The 12,040-nt window shown below is 44.0% G+C and overlaps 3 protein-coding genes across 4 annotated transcripts; 2 read left to right on the plus strand and 1 right to left on the minus strand.

Moving 5' to 3' along the window:
• The first annotated feature begins 5,105 nt into the window (after positions 1-5,105).
• pnmt (phenylethanolamine N-methyltransferase) lies at positions 5,106-6,358 on the plus strand. Its single transcript, XM_084671015.1, has 3 exons — positions 5,106-5,280; positions 5,564-5,774; positions 5,911-6,358. Exons 1-3 carry the CDS (start codon positions 5,106-5,108, stop codon positions 6,356-6,358), a joined length of 834 nt encoding a protein of 277 aa, XP_084527141.1.
• Positions 6,359-6,978: 620 nt separating this feature from the next.
• Positions 6,979-9,680, minus strand: gnptg (N-acetylglucosamine-1-phosphate transferase subunit gamma). Of its 2 annotated transcripts, XM_084670210.1 has the most exons (12): positions 9,540-9,680; positions 9,313-9,367; positions 9,162-9,229; positions 9,029-9,083; positions 8,851-8,934; positions 8,628-8,721; positions 8,431-8,545; positions 8,256-8,338; positions 7,989-8,111; positions 7,805-7,886; positions 7,574-7,663; positions 6,979-7,487 (listed from the first exon to the last, which is right to left on the minus strand). In XM_084670210.1, the coding sequence occupies exons 1-11, from the start codon at positions 9,598-9,600 to the stop codon at positions 7,581-7,583; spliced, it is 903 nt and encodes a 300-aa protein (XP_084526336.1). In that variant the 5' UTR covers positions 9,601-9,680; the 3' UTR covers positions 6,979-7,487; positions 7,574-7,580. The 2 variants fall into 2 exon arrangements, with proteins under 2 accessions (XP_084526336.1, XP_084526335.1); XM_084670209.1 differs by having other exon boundaries at positions 6,979-7,663.
• A 46-nt stretch (positions 9,681-9,726) lies between these two features.
• On the plus strand, positions 9,727-11,850 carry tsr3 (TSR3 ribosome maturation factor). The gene is made up of 6 exons (XM_084669577.1): positions 9,727-10,094; positions 10,240-10,450; positions 10,591-10,784; positions 10,941-11,108; positions 11,371-11,425; positions 11,584-11,850. Exons 1-6 carry the CDS (start codon positions 9,974-9,976, stop codon positions 11,684-11,686), a joined length of 852 nt encoding a protein of 283 aa, XP_084525703.1. The 5' UTR covers positions 9,727-9,973; the 3' UTR covers positions 11,687-11,850.
• The last annotated feature ends 190 nt before the right edge of the window (positions 11,851-12,040 follow it).

The following is a 12,040-nucleotide window of genomic DNA, read 5'->3' on the forward strand; positions in this document are numbered from 1 at the left end:
GTCACATGCTCAATTTTCAGTCAGACTTCAACCATCATCAGTCATGTTGTATAATAAGGAAAAGAAACTAAACCTAGCAACCAGTTCATCCTACTTCTTGTCAGTTTCATTGTCTCTCAGCCAGTTCTGTTTATAAGTCAACAACTTATCTGTTCTCTCTCTTTCAACCAGTGTCTGCCACACTCCTCATGTCTGTTCACTCCTTATCTTCCCTCTGTCCCTCCTTTGCCTCCTTATCTCTTCATCTGTCCCTAGGGAAACCTGACTCTACCTGGATCTTTTAATATGGTAACAGGATGTGTGTGTGTGTGTCTGTGCGTTTCTGTGTTTGTGCGCACTCTGTAGGATACAACTCTGTATCTCCTTCTTCTGACTGTGTGTCCTCTTTGGCTTAACACAAATCTCTTAAGCGGTAGCTCTTCTTCATGTGATATGCCTTTTTTCCAGGGGTAGTCTGGAGACTGTTATTTATTTGTTTTAATGTTTGTTTTCAAATAACCAAATCATCAGTTGAGCTAGATTCTCCTGTATGGGTCATCCATTTACAAACAAATGTACATCCTCTTCATTCCACAGGTTGAACTTTGACCTGTTCTTGTGTAATGGCACTTAGAGATGATTGCTGCCCACTGGAAAATGTTGAGGTTTAGACATCACTCACAAGCCTAGTCTTTCCATCAACACACACCACTGCCCAGCACTCTCAAGGAGCTGGTTGATATCCCCACTTCAGAATCACTGACACTGACACTGACTTACAATTCAATTTCAGGCACCGTTATTAGAAAACCTTCATTTTAGCTGTGACAAATTGTAAAAAGTAAATCCAGGCAAGTTCATAAGTGTAAAAATGTTTGTTTGCCGAATGTGAATTTGAAAGTAGACCACAGTTGTCCGCAGGTATTTTTTAATATGTAAAAAACGTTGTAGGGACCAAACAACAGTGTATCATTTCGATAAAGAGCGATTATATTCATGTGACAGTCGTCAGGTATTTCAATCAATTGCCACATGTTGATGTATGGGTTGTGGGTGTCATGACCAAACATGTTATGCTGGTAGGGTTAGCAACTGAGTGCTTTGCAAGTTGTTATCTGTACTTTATGTTTGTGTGTTTTTTTAATGTGTGTGTGTGCGCTTGTGTGTGTGTGTGTGTGTACTTGTGTCTGTGTGTAAAATAATCCTTCCCGTCATCTGTCTCTCATTATCTCTCTCCACTGTGAGTGCCAGCCAGACGATTGGTGTCGAGTGTCATCACAATCAGGCGTACATGAAAAACTTTCTAAAATAGCCCATGAATAGCCTATATAAGCCCAGTTGCACACAACAAAGTCACAAAGCGACACAGCACCATTCTGTGACCCGCTTCAGTCCATCCACCTGGACACAGAGGGAGAACAGCTGGCTTAGACCAAATCTATAAATCTGATCCACGACATAGGAACAGAGAGCACTTACTGAAGCAGACAGAACCAGCCTTGGGGCAGAGGCACAGGTACAAGCCGTGACCACAGCCGATCACTCACTCTGCAGTACCCCTAAACTGACAGCCCGTCAGCTATCTGCCGGACCAGGAAGTGAACCAAAGAATGGACTGATTGCAGTTGATTTGACCCTGCCCAAATCAACGGACCCAGAAGAGAGAGCCAGTCACTCCCGGACGAGCGCCTACTCAGACACACACAGGGGGATGAGGAGCCTGGTGGTGCCGGGGGAGCGAGTGGGCAGTGTGAGGGCACTGGCGCTGGACAGCAGTGTTCAGGAGGAGGACTGGCAGAAGGGACAGACCTATAACGCCCACTGGCACAGCGTCTGCCTCATCCCTCGCCCGTGGGACAGGTGGGTGGCACTGCCAGCTCTACACACACACACACACACACACACACACACACACACACACACACACGGCATTACTGATTCTGTAAGCATGGTCTCACTTCATGTTTTTCACATTCCTGCTGTGAATTTGCTGTGGTTTCATCGCTGTGTTTTTCAATCTGATGAGGGTTTCTTATTTCACAGAATAATCTAATGTTCCTTCCAGTGATGCCCTTTGGTCCATACATCACCACACAGCCATGCACAGCTCATTGAATAACGTTCGATAAAATAAAATGTTATCGACACAGTATAGTTTGTCAATGTAAACTGGAGTTTTACATGGTAAAAAAGAAGAGACAATATAAAATTAAAACAAAGCAAGACCACCACTTATCTCTCTCTCTCTCACCATGTAGACAGTCTGTGACTGAGGTGCAGTACCATGGTAACCAGACCCTCTCCAGGCAGTGGGAGGCCCGCATGCTGCTGCAGCGCTGCCTCTCAGGGGCCATCCTCCATGGAGTCCTGGAACCACAGCTGCCCCCGAGGGCCCCACAGATCATCAGATCCACGGCCACCTCCCCACCCCTCCTGGGGGTGAGGGCTTCCAGGGGCTTCATGGTGGAGGTCCACTGTACCACCATGCCAAGGAGATCCACAGTGGGGGTGGCAGATCTGCCCCCGTTGGGGACCACTGAAGTGGGCTTTAATAAAGTCTCCAGGTCCCTGGGACGGGCGCTGGCTCTGGAAGCTCAGAGAGGGTGAGAGAGAGAGAAAGAGAAAGAGAGAGAGAGAGAGAGAGAGAGAGAGAGAGAGAGAGAGAGAGAGAGAGAGAGAGAGAGAGAGAGAGAGAGAGAGAGAGAGAGAGAGAGAGAGAGAGAGAGTCAATATACAATGACGATATAAAGTCAAACTGAATACATTTGTTTGCAGTTTATTTTTCTATAGAAAACTATTTAAGCTGATACTGATTATTATATTTTAAAGTTGCAGATTATTTTAAATGTTTGAACATTTAAATAATGTATTGTATTTTTTAAAGTGATAAAGCAGCATGTTTACGATGCTCAGTATACTAAAGCTAAACGTGTTTTGCTGACTGGTTACATGGTAACCAAGGAGTATAGATTGTTTAATGTCACAGATAAATTTCAAGTGTATTTCAAGTGTCTGGGATGTTGTTTTCCACAATAAAGCTTTACAATGAAGCTGTTTGTCAATCTGTCCAGGGTTAAAGGTTTAGGCTTAAGAAATATTAAGCATTCAGGCAAAGTTTACTACTTTGTCCATAACGGTCTAGGAATGTGTGTAATGGAGAGTCTTAAGTGGGTATATCATGTATGTGGGAGTAAATAGTACTGCTTTTGTCTGAACGAATTTAGAAAAAATGTGTCGCTTAATACAAATGATTTATATTTTCCAGCCCCCACCTCAGTTCATTCACAAGGACAATTGTCGGACACACTAAGATATAGGGACTGTCCAACAAAATTAAACTAAAGCTCTGGTTATTTTGGGCACCAGACCCTCATCTCGTCTGCATCAACACATCCCCAAAGATGGGATAAAGACAATCCCATCTGGCCAAAGCCCTGCTCCCTCAATATGAATAACACGGTATTAATACTACTGGCAACACCTTCCAAATTCTTTCCCAAGAGATGAAAATGTCACACTTTAATCAGACAGTTCACAAGGACAAAGGAGGGTGCCAGTGATGTGCACTCACTGACCCTCAACATCTAAACAAGGCCCAGATTCTAGGCCAGACACTTGAATGAGGTGTCTTTGGGCTGAAGGCTGGTATGAGATGCACAGTCACTGTAAACTATTACAGCAGGGTGACAACCATGGTTCAGTATACAATTTCAATAACACACATTTTTTTCCCTAAAGGTTGCGATACTATGCTTTGAATTCCTTTGATGCATGGAAGTCAAATCAATTTGCCACAACCTAAAAGCGTTCTCTGTTTTGGTTACCAAATATAACTCAATCACAAATTAAACTAATAGATCGGCACTCACTTTTTCAAATAAACACAAACACAATTGACCTTACATGTCTGATCTCTGAAGTAAGCCTTCTTAATGGGATTAGACAGACATTTTACACAGGGGATTCCTGGGTGATGGGAAAGTGTGGGTCTGTTGTCCTCAACAGCCCTGGTGCTAAGTAGGCTCACTGAATAAGCTGGTGAAATGTTTTCCCTCTTGGTGCCATGTGCTGTTGTCTTTTTATTATGCTCGGCTGAAACAAAGGGTGTGTGCGCATGTGAGTGTGTGTGTGCGCATGCACGTGTGTGAGTGAACATATTTGTGTGTGGATGTCTGTATGTCTTTCTATGAGTTTGTGTGTGCATGTGTTTGTGTTTGTGTGTGTGTGCGTGAGTGTGTGTGTGAGTGTGTGTTTGTGTCTTTAAACTCTTTATGTGGATTAATTGACATGTCCACTGTAGCACCATTACTGTAAGATACAACATAAAAAGAACATGTATTGACTCACACTGAGAAAGTCTCCTTCCACTAATTACAACAGCTCTATATGATATCAATCTATTGCTGCCTGTCCACCTCCTTTTAGCAAAACGCCGAGCAAAATGTTTGCCTTATAGTTGACTTTAATGCACCTGCAGTACACTGTCATTTGAAAGGTCCATTTTATGATGAGGAGATAGCAGAAGATGTAAAAGAAGTGGGTGAGAGGCCAGGAAGCGTTTGTGTGGGTGGCCATTAGTAGGTTTCCTGGTTGAGGAAGCCCTCTCGATTATGAAATCAGAGCCTTGGGCCAGGGAAAGTGGACAGCCCTAATGCTATCAGGTGGTTCCACAGCCCAAAAAGGGGATTGCTATCTCATCCCATGAAGAGAAAGAGAGGGAAAGACAGAGAGAGAGTGTGTGTATGCTCTTGTGTGTAAGAGAAAGAGAGAGATTAATACCCTGATTGCCTTGAAGCAGGGAAACAATAACACACATTGTTCCTTCTCGATAGAAACACAGACCAAAAAGGTACATACACATAATGACAACCCCCCCCCCCTCTCTCTCTCTCTCTCTCTCTCTCTCTCTCTCTCTCTCTCTCTCTCTCTCTCTCTCTCTCTCTCTCTCTCTCTCTCTCTCTCTCTCTCTCTCTCTCTCTCTCTCTCTCTCTTTGTCTGATACACACACACAAGTATAAATTCTGAGATCAACAGCTTCAAAAAGACAGAAGCACACTCACCTGGTGACCTACTGACTGGAGATCAGATATCCCAAACAAAAAAGAACCAGCCGGAGAAGGAGAAGGATGGACAAGGAAAAAGAGGGAGAAGATGGTGTGGCAGCCATGGCAGTTCTCTACCAAGGGTTTGATCCCGCTGCGTATCTTCAGTATAACTACACGTCACCTCGGGCAGACTTTGAGCGACCAGACAGCATCGTTCCATGGAAACTAGGATGTCTACACAGAGCCTTCACTGAAGGTAGGGAGATGTGCTTGATGTGAATGGAAATCAAGCATGATTTGATTATGGAGGAAGAAAATGTCAACGTAACATGCTTTTTGTGTGCACATGTGTGTGAGTAGTGACCTAGTTCTGTATGAATTCATATTCTCTCTTCTGCCTTCCAATCTTTGTTACTCACATTTCTTTGCTATCATGTATCTCTCACCTCCCTCTCTTTCCTGCTCTGTCTCCATCTTACATCTTGCTCTTTTTCCCCTTGCAACCTCTCCTTTTGTCTCCCTCCCCACTCTTACTCCAGGCGATGTGAGTGGTGAGGTGTTGCTGGACGTAGGTTCAGGCCCCACCATCTACCAGGTGCTGAGTGGCTGTGAAGTGTTCAGCAAGGTCCTCCTCACAGACTTCCTGGAGGTAAACAGGCAGGAGCTGCGACGCTGGCTGCACAACGAAGAAGGCTTCAGCCTGGACTGGACCCCGTACCTGCAGCACGTCTGCAAGCTGGAGGGTCGGAGGTGGGTGAGGGGATGGGGGGGGCTGGACTTCTGTGTGTGTGCCTGAAGGCACACGACACAGAGACAGGCAATCAGATATGTATGAGGAGCTGTATCTGTAGGCTCCATCAAATGATGTCATCGTTTTGCTCTCTAGCCCCTCGGCGTGGAGGGAGAAGGCTGCCCGTCTGCGCACCGTTGTCTCAGACGTCCTTCACATCGACGTGCACCGGCCCTGGCCCCTCTCCCTGGACGCCCTCCCCGCCTTGCCCCCCTCCGGGGCCGACTGCCTGGTGTCCTGCTTCTGCCTGGAGAGTGTCAGCCCCAACCTGGCCTTCTTCACCCAGGCCCTGGGCCACATCGGGGGGCTGCTCCGACCCGGAGGCCACCTCCTCCTGATCGGGGCCCTGGGAGAGAGCTATTACCTGGGGGGACCAGGGGTGAGGATCCCTGTGGTGCCCCTGGATGAAGCCCAAGTGTGTGCCAGCCTTACAGCCAGTGGGTACACCTTGGTGAGGCTGGAGGTGTACACTCTGCCTCCGGATATGAGGGTCGGGGTGGATGATGTATCAGGTGTGTTCTTTGCAAAGGCGAGGAAGGAATAATTGGGGGAGGGAGAAAGCGAGGGATAGTGAGGAAGAGATTGAAAGGCAGATGTGAGGGTGTTTTGGTTATGAGGGGTAAGTGGGATGCAGGGAGCTTGGTGGGTTTGATAGGTGACAGAGTGAGAAACCGAAGAAAAAAAAGAGAACTATCAGCATTTCTAATATTCAAGGTAACCTATTAACATTGCGTAAAAAAAATGGAAAGGATCTGTGCTTGACTAGGCTTGCCTACAGCAATAGTCAGTGTCTCTAAAAGAGCAAACCCTGTACATCTTTCACTCTGCCCAGGTAATGACAATATTTCAAATACGCTACTTAAGTGTACTGCTTAAGAAGGAAGAATACTATGTATTATACTGCCCTCTGCTGTTTAGAGATACATATTTCAGCATATACCCCAAATATTCACCAACATTAAAATTCAAAAGTCTCGTTAGCTTAAAATGTTATGGTATAAACAGTCTGGTGGTGCTGGTTTTTTTCCACAACAGAATCACAAAAGGGCTCTTTGTTTCTAAATAAATTGTAAATCCATTTTATAATACATGAAAGTTGTACATTTAATTGTACTTATAGCATATTGGATCCATATAATTGGGCAAGCAGCAGTTAATGACTCATTACTCAAGTGTTGGTTTTATTACATTGTTTTCATTTTGACACATCATTTCATACATGAAAAGTGAAGGGAACTTCAATGTAAGAGAGTGTCGTTGCATCATGTCCTCCTTCAGCTGTATTGATTGGATCCTTATGTGCATAACCCTTACTAATGGACACACAGTCATACTTTCTCCGTGTGTCTTTGAGTAAGGTCAATAAAGCCTAATGTTTCATTTGAACAGCAATCGTCTTGAATCATCATTTGTTAATGTCGGTTGGATTTCCACTGGAGCCACGTGACCTGTTGTAGTCTGTCAGAACTTCCCATCTCTCGTTTGTGGCGCTCCTTGCCAGTCCCCTCGAGGCGGTGCTTGGTGGTGTCGTAGGCCCCACGTCTGGCTGGTTTGTTCACCCTGACACAGATCTCAGTGTCCAGATGGTGAAGAGCAAAGCGCCTGTTGCAGACCTCACACGGCAAAAGGCTGGAGTCAATGGGACCGGTTGGCTGGCGGACTCTAGGACCGACCTGTATTTTAGGCATCAGACTTCGGTACTTGAGTCACCTGACAGCTACAAGATTCCCCACCCCCCCTTGTTATGGATATAGTGTACCATTCCTTCAAACCACATCTGTGATGAGGCCAATGTCTCCTCTCAGATAACGGTCCCCAACAGCCTTACTCACTGGATCCTTCACATCATCTGAATTACACAGAGACACAGCGGGGGAGAAAAACATGCTTGTATTACACAGTCTAGGGTCGTGGCAACATTTCATGTTGAGACCATTTGACTACAGAAGTTGGAGTGAGATTTGTATCTGGGCATGCAGATGAGGTTCACCTGTGTTTGCTTGGTGGGGGATGTTATGTTGTGTGAGGAGGGCCTGTAGTCTATCAATCTCTTCTCTCTGCTTGCGTAAGTCCTACAGAAAACGTTGTTTTAGAACTTTCTCCAAATAGTCCATGTGTATAGCCTTAGTGGTGACAGCTTACTGATGAAGGAATTGAATCGCACTGAACTTTACCTCGTTGCATTTCTGTAAGGAGTTTTGAGATGAAGGGGTTGTGACCTCCTGTTTCACCTTGACCTTTTGGCTCTTCAGGAAACCAGCATCCTCAAAAATATCTCTCAGTAGATTATTGTACCCCTGCCAATAAAGGAAGACGGGTACATCTTAGAGAGCTACTTCCTGTATTTAGACAATCCCAGAAAAACAAATATCGTGTGAGCGTAGTCTGGCAACATATATGTTTCCGAGTTCCCGGACAGGACGGTGTAATACTATAGTTACCTGCTCAGTGATTAGTTCCTCATACAGAGCCTGCTCAGCCTCATCCCATTCTTTCTGCAGCACTTCACTTAGGACCGGGTACACTTGTTGAACACACATACACAACAAGTTTCAGAGCTCAGTATTTACGTTGTATTATTTGCAGGAAGACATGGCCAGCTTTTAGCCGACTTACCTAGCAGAGAATGTGGGTGGCAGACCAGAGGGGTCTCGAACGTCAGGGAGTAAATACAGGTACTGGGCTCCGACACCTGAGCCAGCTTGCTGCTTACGCCACAGCTAAGAATGACCTGGAGATTTCAAAGGGTTCAATTCTGGTGTTTTATGTAGCATGTTGGGTCAGGGCAGGAACCAAAACAACACTGAACCCACCTTGGTTTGTCTATTTCGGTTCCCACATACATCCCCTTCTCTCATCCACATGGCCATAAACGTGTTGTTCACAATTTCCCACTCCTGCCAGATTCTGTTAAGAGAACCAGGGGTGAAAGTCAATGAAAATACTTCAGTAATGAGAAGGACAAAGACAGCATGGTCGATGTGGTTAGAAGGATCTCTAGTACAAATAGGAATGGGCTGTGCAAGCTGTACTCACCCTAGTATTCCACTATAAGCATTCCACCTGAATGACTGCTCATGTTGAGTGATATTGTGGAATGGACAAAATTCATATTTATACCTGTGCCGAGCGGGGAAACACTACAGGGTTTATATACACATCTATAATGTAATCTATGAAAATTGGTAGAATGTGTGTAATGACAGGAACTTACGTGGACTCGATGTAGCTGAAACACTTTCCTGCCAGTGTATGTAGATGAGGTGGTCCTTGAGGGGGAAAGCCAGGGTCATCAAACTAGGACCATTATGATTGGCTCAAAACAGATATCAGGTGATTGGTTTTACCTGATACTGGGGATGGGGTTGCCTTGGGCTGAAGCCTGCTTCCCTGAACTAACAACGGATTGTTGAGCCTGAACAAAAAAGGTGCAAAAAATCGTCATTTGTATTCAACGAGCGGTGCAGATATGGTAACTGAGCTGACATTAGCACTTACCCAAATGTATTTGGTTCCTCCACAATCTTCATTTTACCCGCAAATGCATGTGACACTGAGTAAGAAAAACAACAATAAAGCAGCAGTGTAAACACGTCTTGAAGTTCACGTCTTGACTAAAAAGTCGATGAAATCAGGAAACAGAGTCCTTATACGTACGGCTTATTCAGTAGTAACCATACGTATGCTGTAGAACTTAATCATTCAGTCATTAATCAGGTACTTACCAAGAAGTATTAAACATATAATCCGCAATATGTGAGATTGACCATTAGGTATGCAATACATGGTTGACTATTTTGAGTCGATAAATGTTATTTCACTCCAACAGAATATACAGCTGCTGGTAGTTCCTACAAATACAAAACACGTGATCAGGTCAGCTGATCAAAATACGCAAACTGCGCCTGCGTGTGTTGTGTGCGCCACATGAATGCATGGTTGACATTTCAGTGTATTCATATTGCATTTGCTAAGATGTTGTTTAAGAAAGATCAGCAATCGTTTTACAAATCATGTCATATTCCATCGGAATTTGGTGAAGGATATGCGTTCTTGGTAGCCAGTAACTAAGTGAGTTTGCTGGAAGTTTGCTCACTAGTCTGAGATAGTTCGCCAGTAAGTCTGACCTAGCTAGCTACATTTTAAATAGTTTATTGTCATGGGACGAAAGAAGCAGGGTAAATTTGAGCGTTCTGACAATAAAGGGAAAGATAAAAGACACAAGATGAAAGGGAAATCCCTTGAAACTTTCACAGAAGAAATGCATGGCGCATTACAAGGTAATAACACAAAGCTACAAAGGCATTACTTTCTGTTTCTGAAGACGATTCCAGTATTTTGTATAAAAAATAGAGGCACGTCCAATTAACTGAACGAAAATGATGTTGTCCTTCCACTGTAATCATTATCCTTTTTCTTCTTCAGCCACATTGCAACCAGAGGAAGGAGAGGAAGCTGCCCAGGTGAAATTGCCCTGTCCGCTGGCTATGTGGGAGCTTGGCCACTGTGACCCCAAGCGCTGTACAGGCAGGAAGCTAGTCCGTAAAGGCTTTGTGCGTAACCTTCGTCTTAACCAGAGGTTCAATGGCCTCATATTGAGCCCCATGGGCACAAAATATGTCACACCAGCAGATCGGTGAGTGTTGAGTTGCAGGGTAAAGGTAATGGCATCAGTCGGGAAACGTTAATGGCGCTGGCTAAATCTTTATTGGGTACTGTATCACTAACTCACATGGCTGAATGTACTGAATGTGTCTTCATATGTGTTGTTGTCAGAGAGATTGTGGCTCAGAGTGGATTGGCAGTCATTGATTGCTCTTGGGCCAAGCTTGATGAGACTCCCTTCAGTAAGATGACAGGGAGTCATCCCCGCCTGCTGCCTTTCCTGGTGGCAGCAAACCCAGTCAACTATGGCAAGCCTTGCAAGTTATCTTGTGTTGAGGCTTTTGCTGCCACGTTCTGCATTGTGGGTAAGGCTAGATCTGATCCACAAGTGACTTGTAACCAATACTACATCAGTCGAAACACCATGACACCATGAAAGATGCCACTACAAGTATTTATATGGGATTTTTAAGATTCTGGTTCTTAGTTTGGTCTATTATGATTGGTCATGTCTGTTGCAGGCTTTCAGGACCTGGCTGTAATCCTACTGAGAAAATTTAAGTGGGGTACAGTATTCCTGGACTTGAACAAAACACTGCTGGAGCGCTATGCAGCCTGTCAGTCAGAAGACGAGCTACTGGCTGCTGAGAAAGAGTACATCAACAAACAACCAGAAGAGGAGGAGTTTGGTTAGATACTATAAGCATTAACTTCAACAACAACAAAATGTGTCCTTGGAGGGCAATTGTTTTTTGCTGCAAGACAGAGATTCAAAATAGATATAGATACATGACTATAAAATACCTGATGGACATTTTAGGAGATCGAAGATTTGTAGATTACTCATTTAATGTTTGATCTCATTTTTCCCCACGACATACAGCTTTGGAACATTTTGTTATTCAAACTATACTAAAATTTCCCTTAATTCACAACATGTTGTTTGTGCAGATCCTTTCGATGTTGACTCAGGGAGGGAGTGCATGAACCTCAACAGACCTCAGTGGTGAGACATCTATTTCAAGTTGTTTGCTTGTTAACATATCCATTGGACCCTTGTCAGACATTTGCATTTGTGTAGCAGGAGTTACTTTAACTACAGTTTTTGTCTGTCATGCAGTTCTAAAGATTGCCTTGTAGTACTGATTGTTTTCTGTGATTTAGTGTTGCTGAGGAAGATGATTCAAGCAGTGACGAAGCTAGGGTGTCAGAAGATGGTGAAGATGATGATGACGATGATGAAGAACTAAAGGAACACAGAAAGTGACCCTCAGGATTGTTAAAACAACTGATTTGTATGAAATAGCTTCAATGATTTACAATAAAATTAATTCACTTTTCTAATCATGTCAACAGAAATGGGAGGAATTGTGTAAATCATGGTATGATGTTTATTTCCAATTTGTAAATAAATGTTCATCAATAGCTAAACCTTTATTATTATTAACACATTATTTTGATTATTTAAATGGGAGATTATGGGATTCTAGTTCCCGTAGTTCCAACTGGGGTGTTGAATTCTGGTTTCCCGAAAACCTTAGAATACTAATAAGAAGGGAGATTTATTGAGCGTCCGAGTCTCAACAGAGATATCGTCTAAATATGGTAACCTAGCACATAT

Source organism: Hypomesus nipponensis, chromosome 13 (genome assembly GCF_054491055.1).
Source record: "Hypomesus nipponensis isolate SF chromosome 13, ASM5449105v1, whole genome shotgun sequence".
Classification (NCBI taxonomy): domain Eukaryota; kingdom Metazoa; phylum Chordata; class Actinopteri; order Osmeriformes; family Osmeridae; genus Hypomesus; species Hypomesus nipponensis.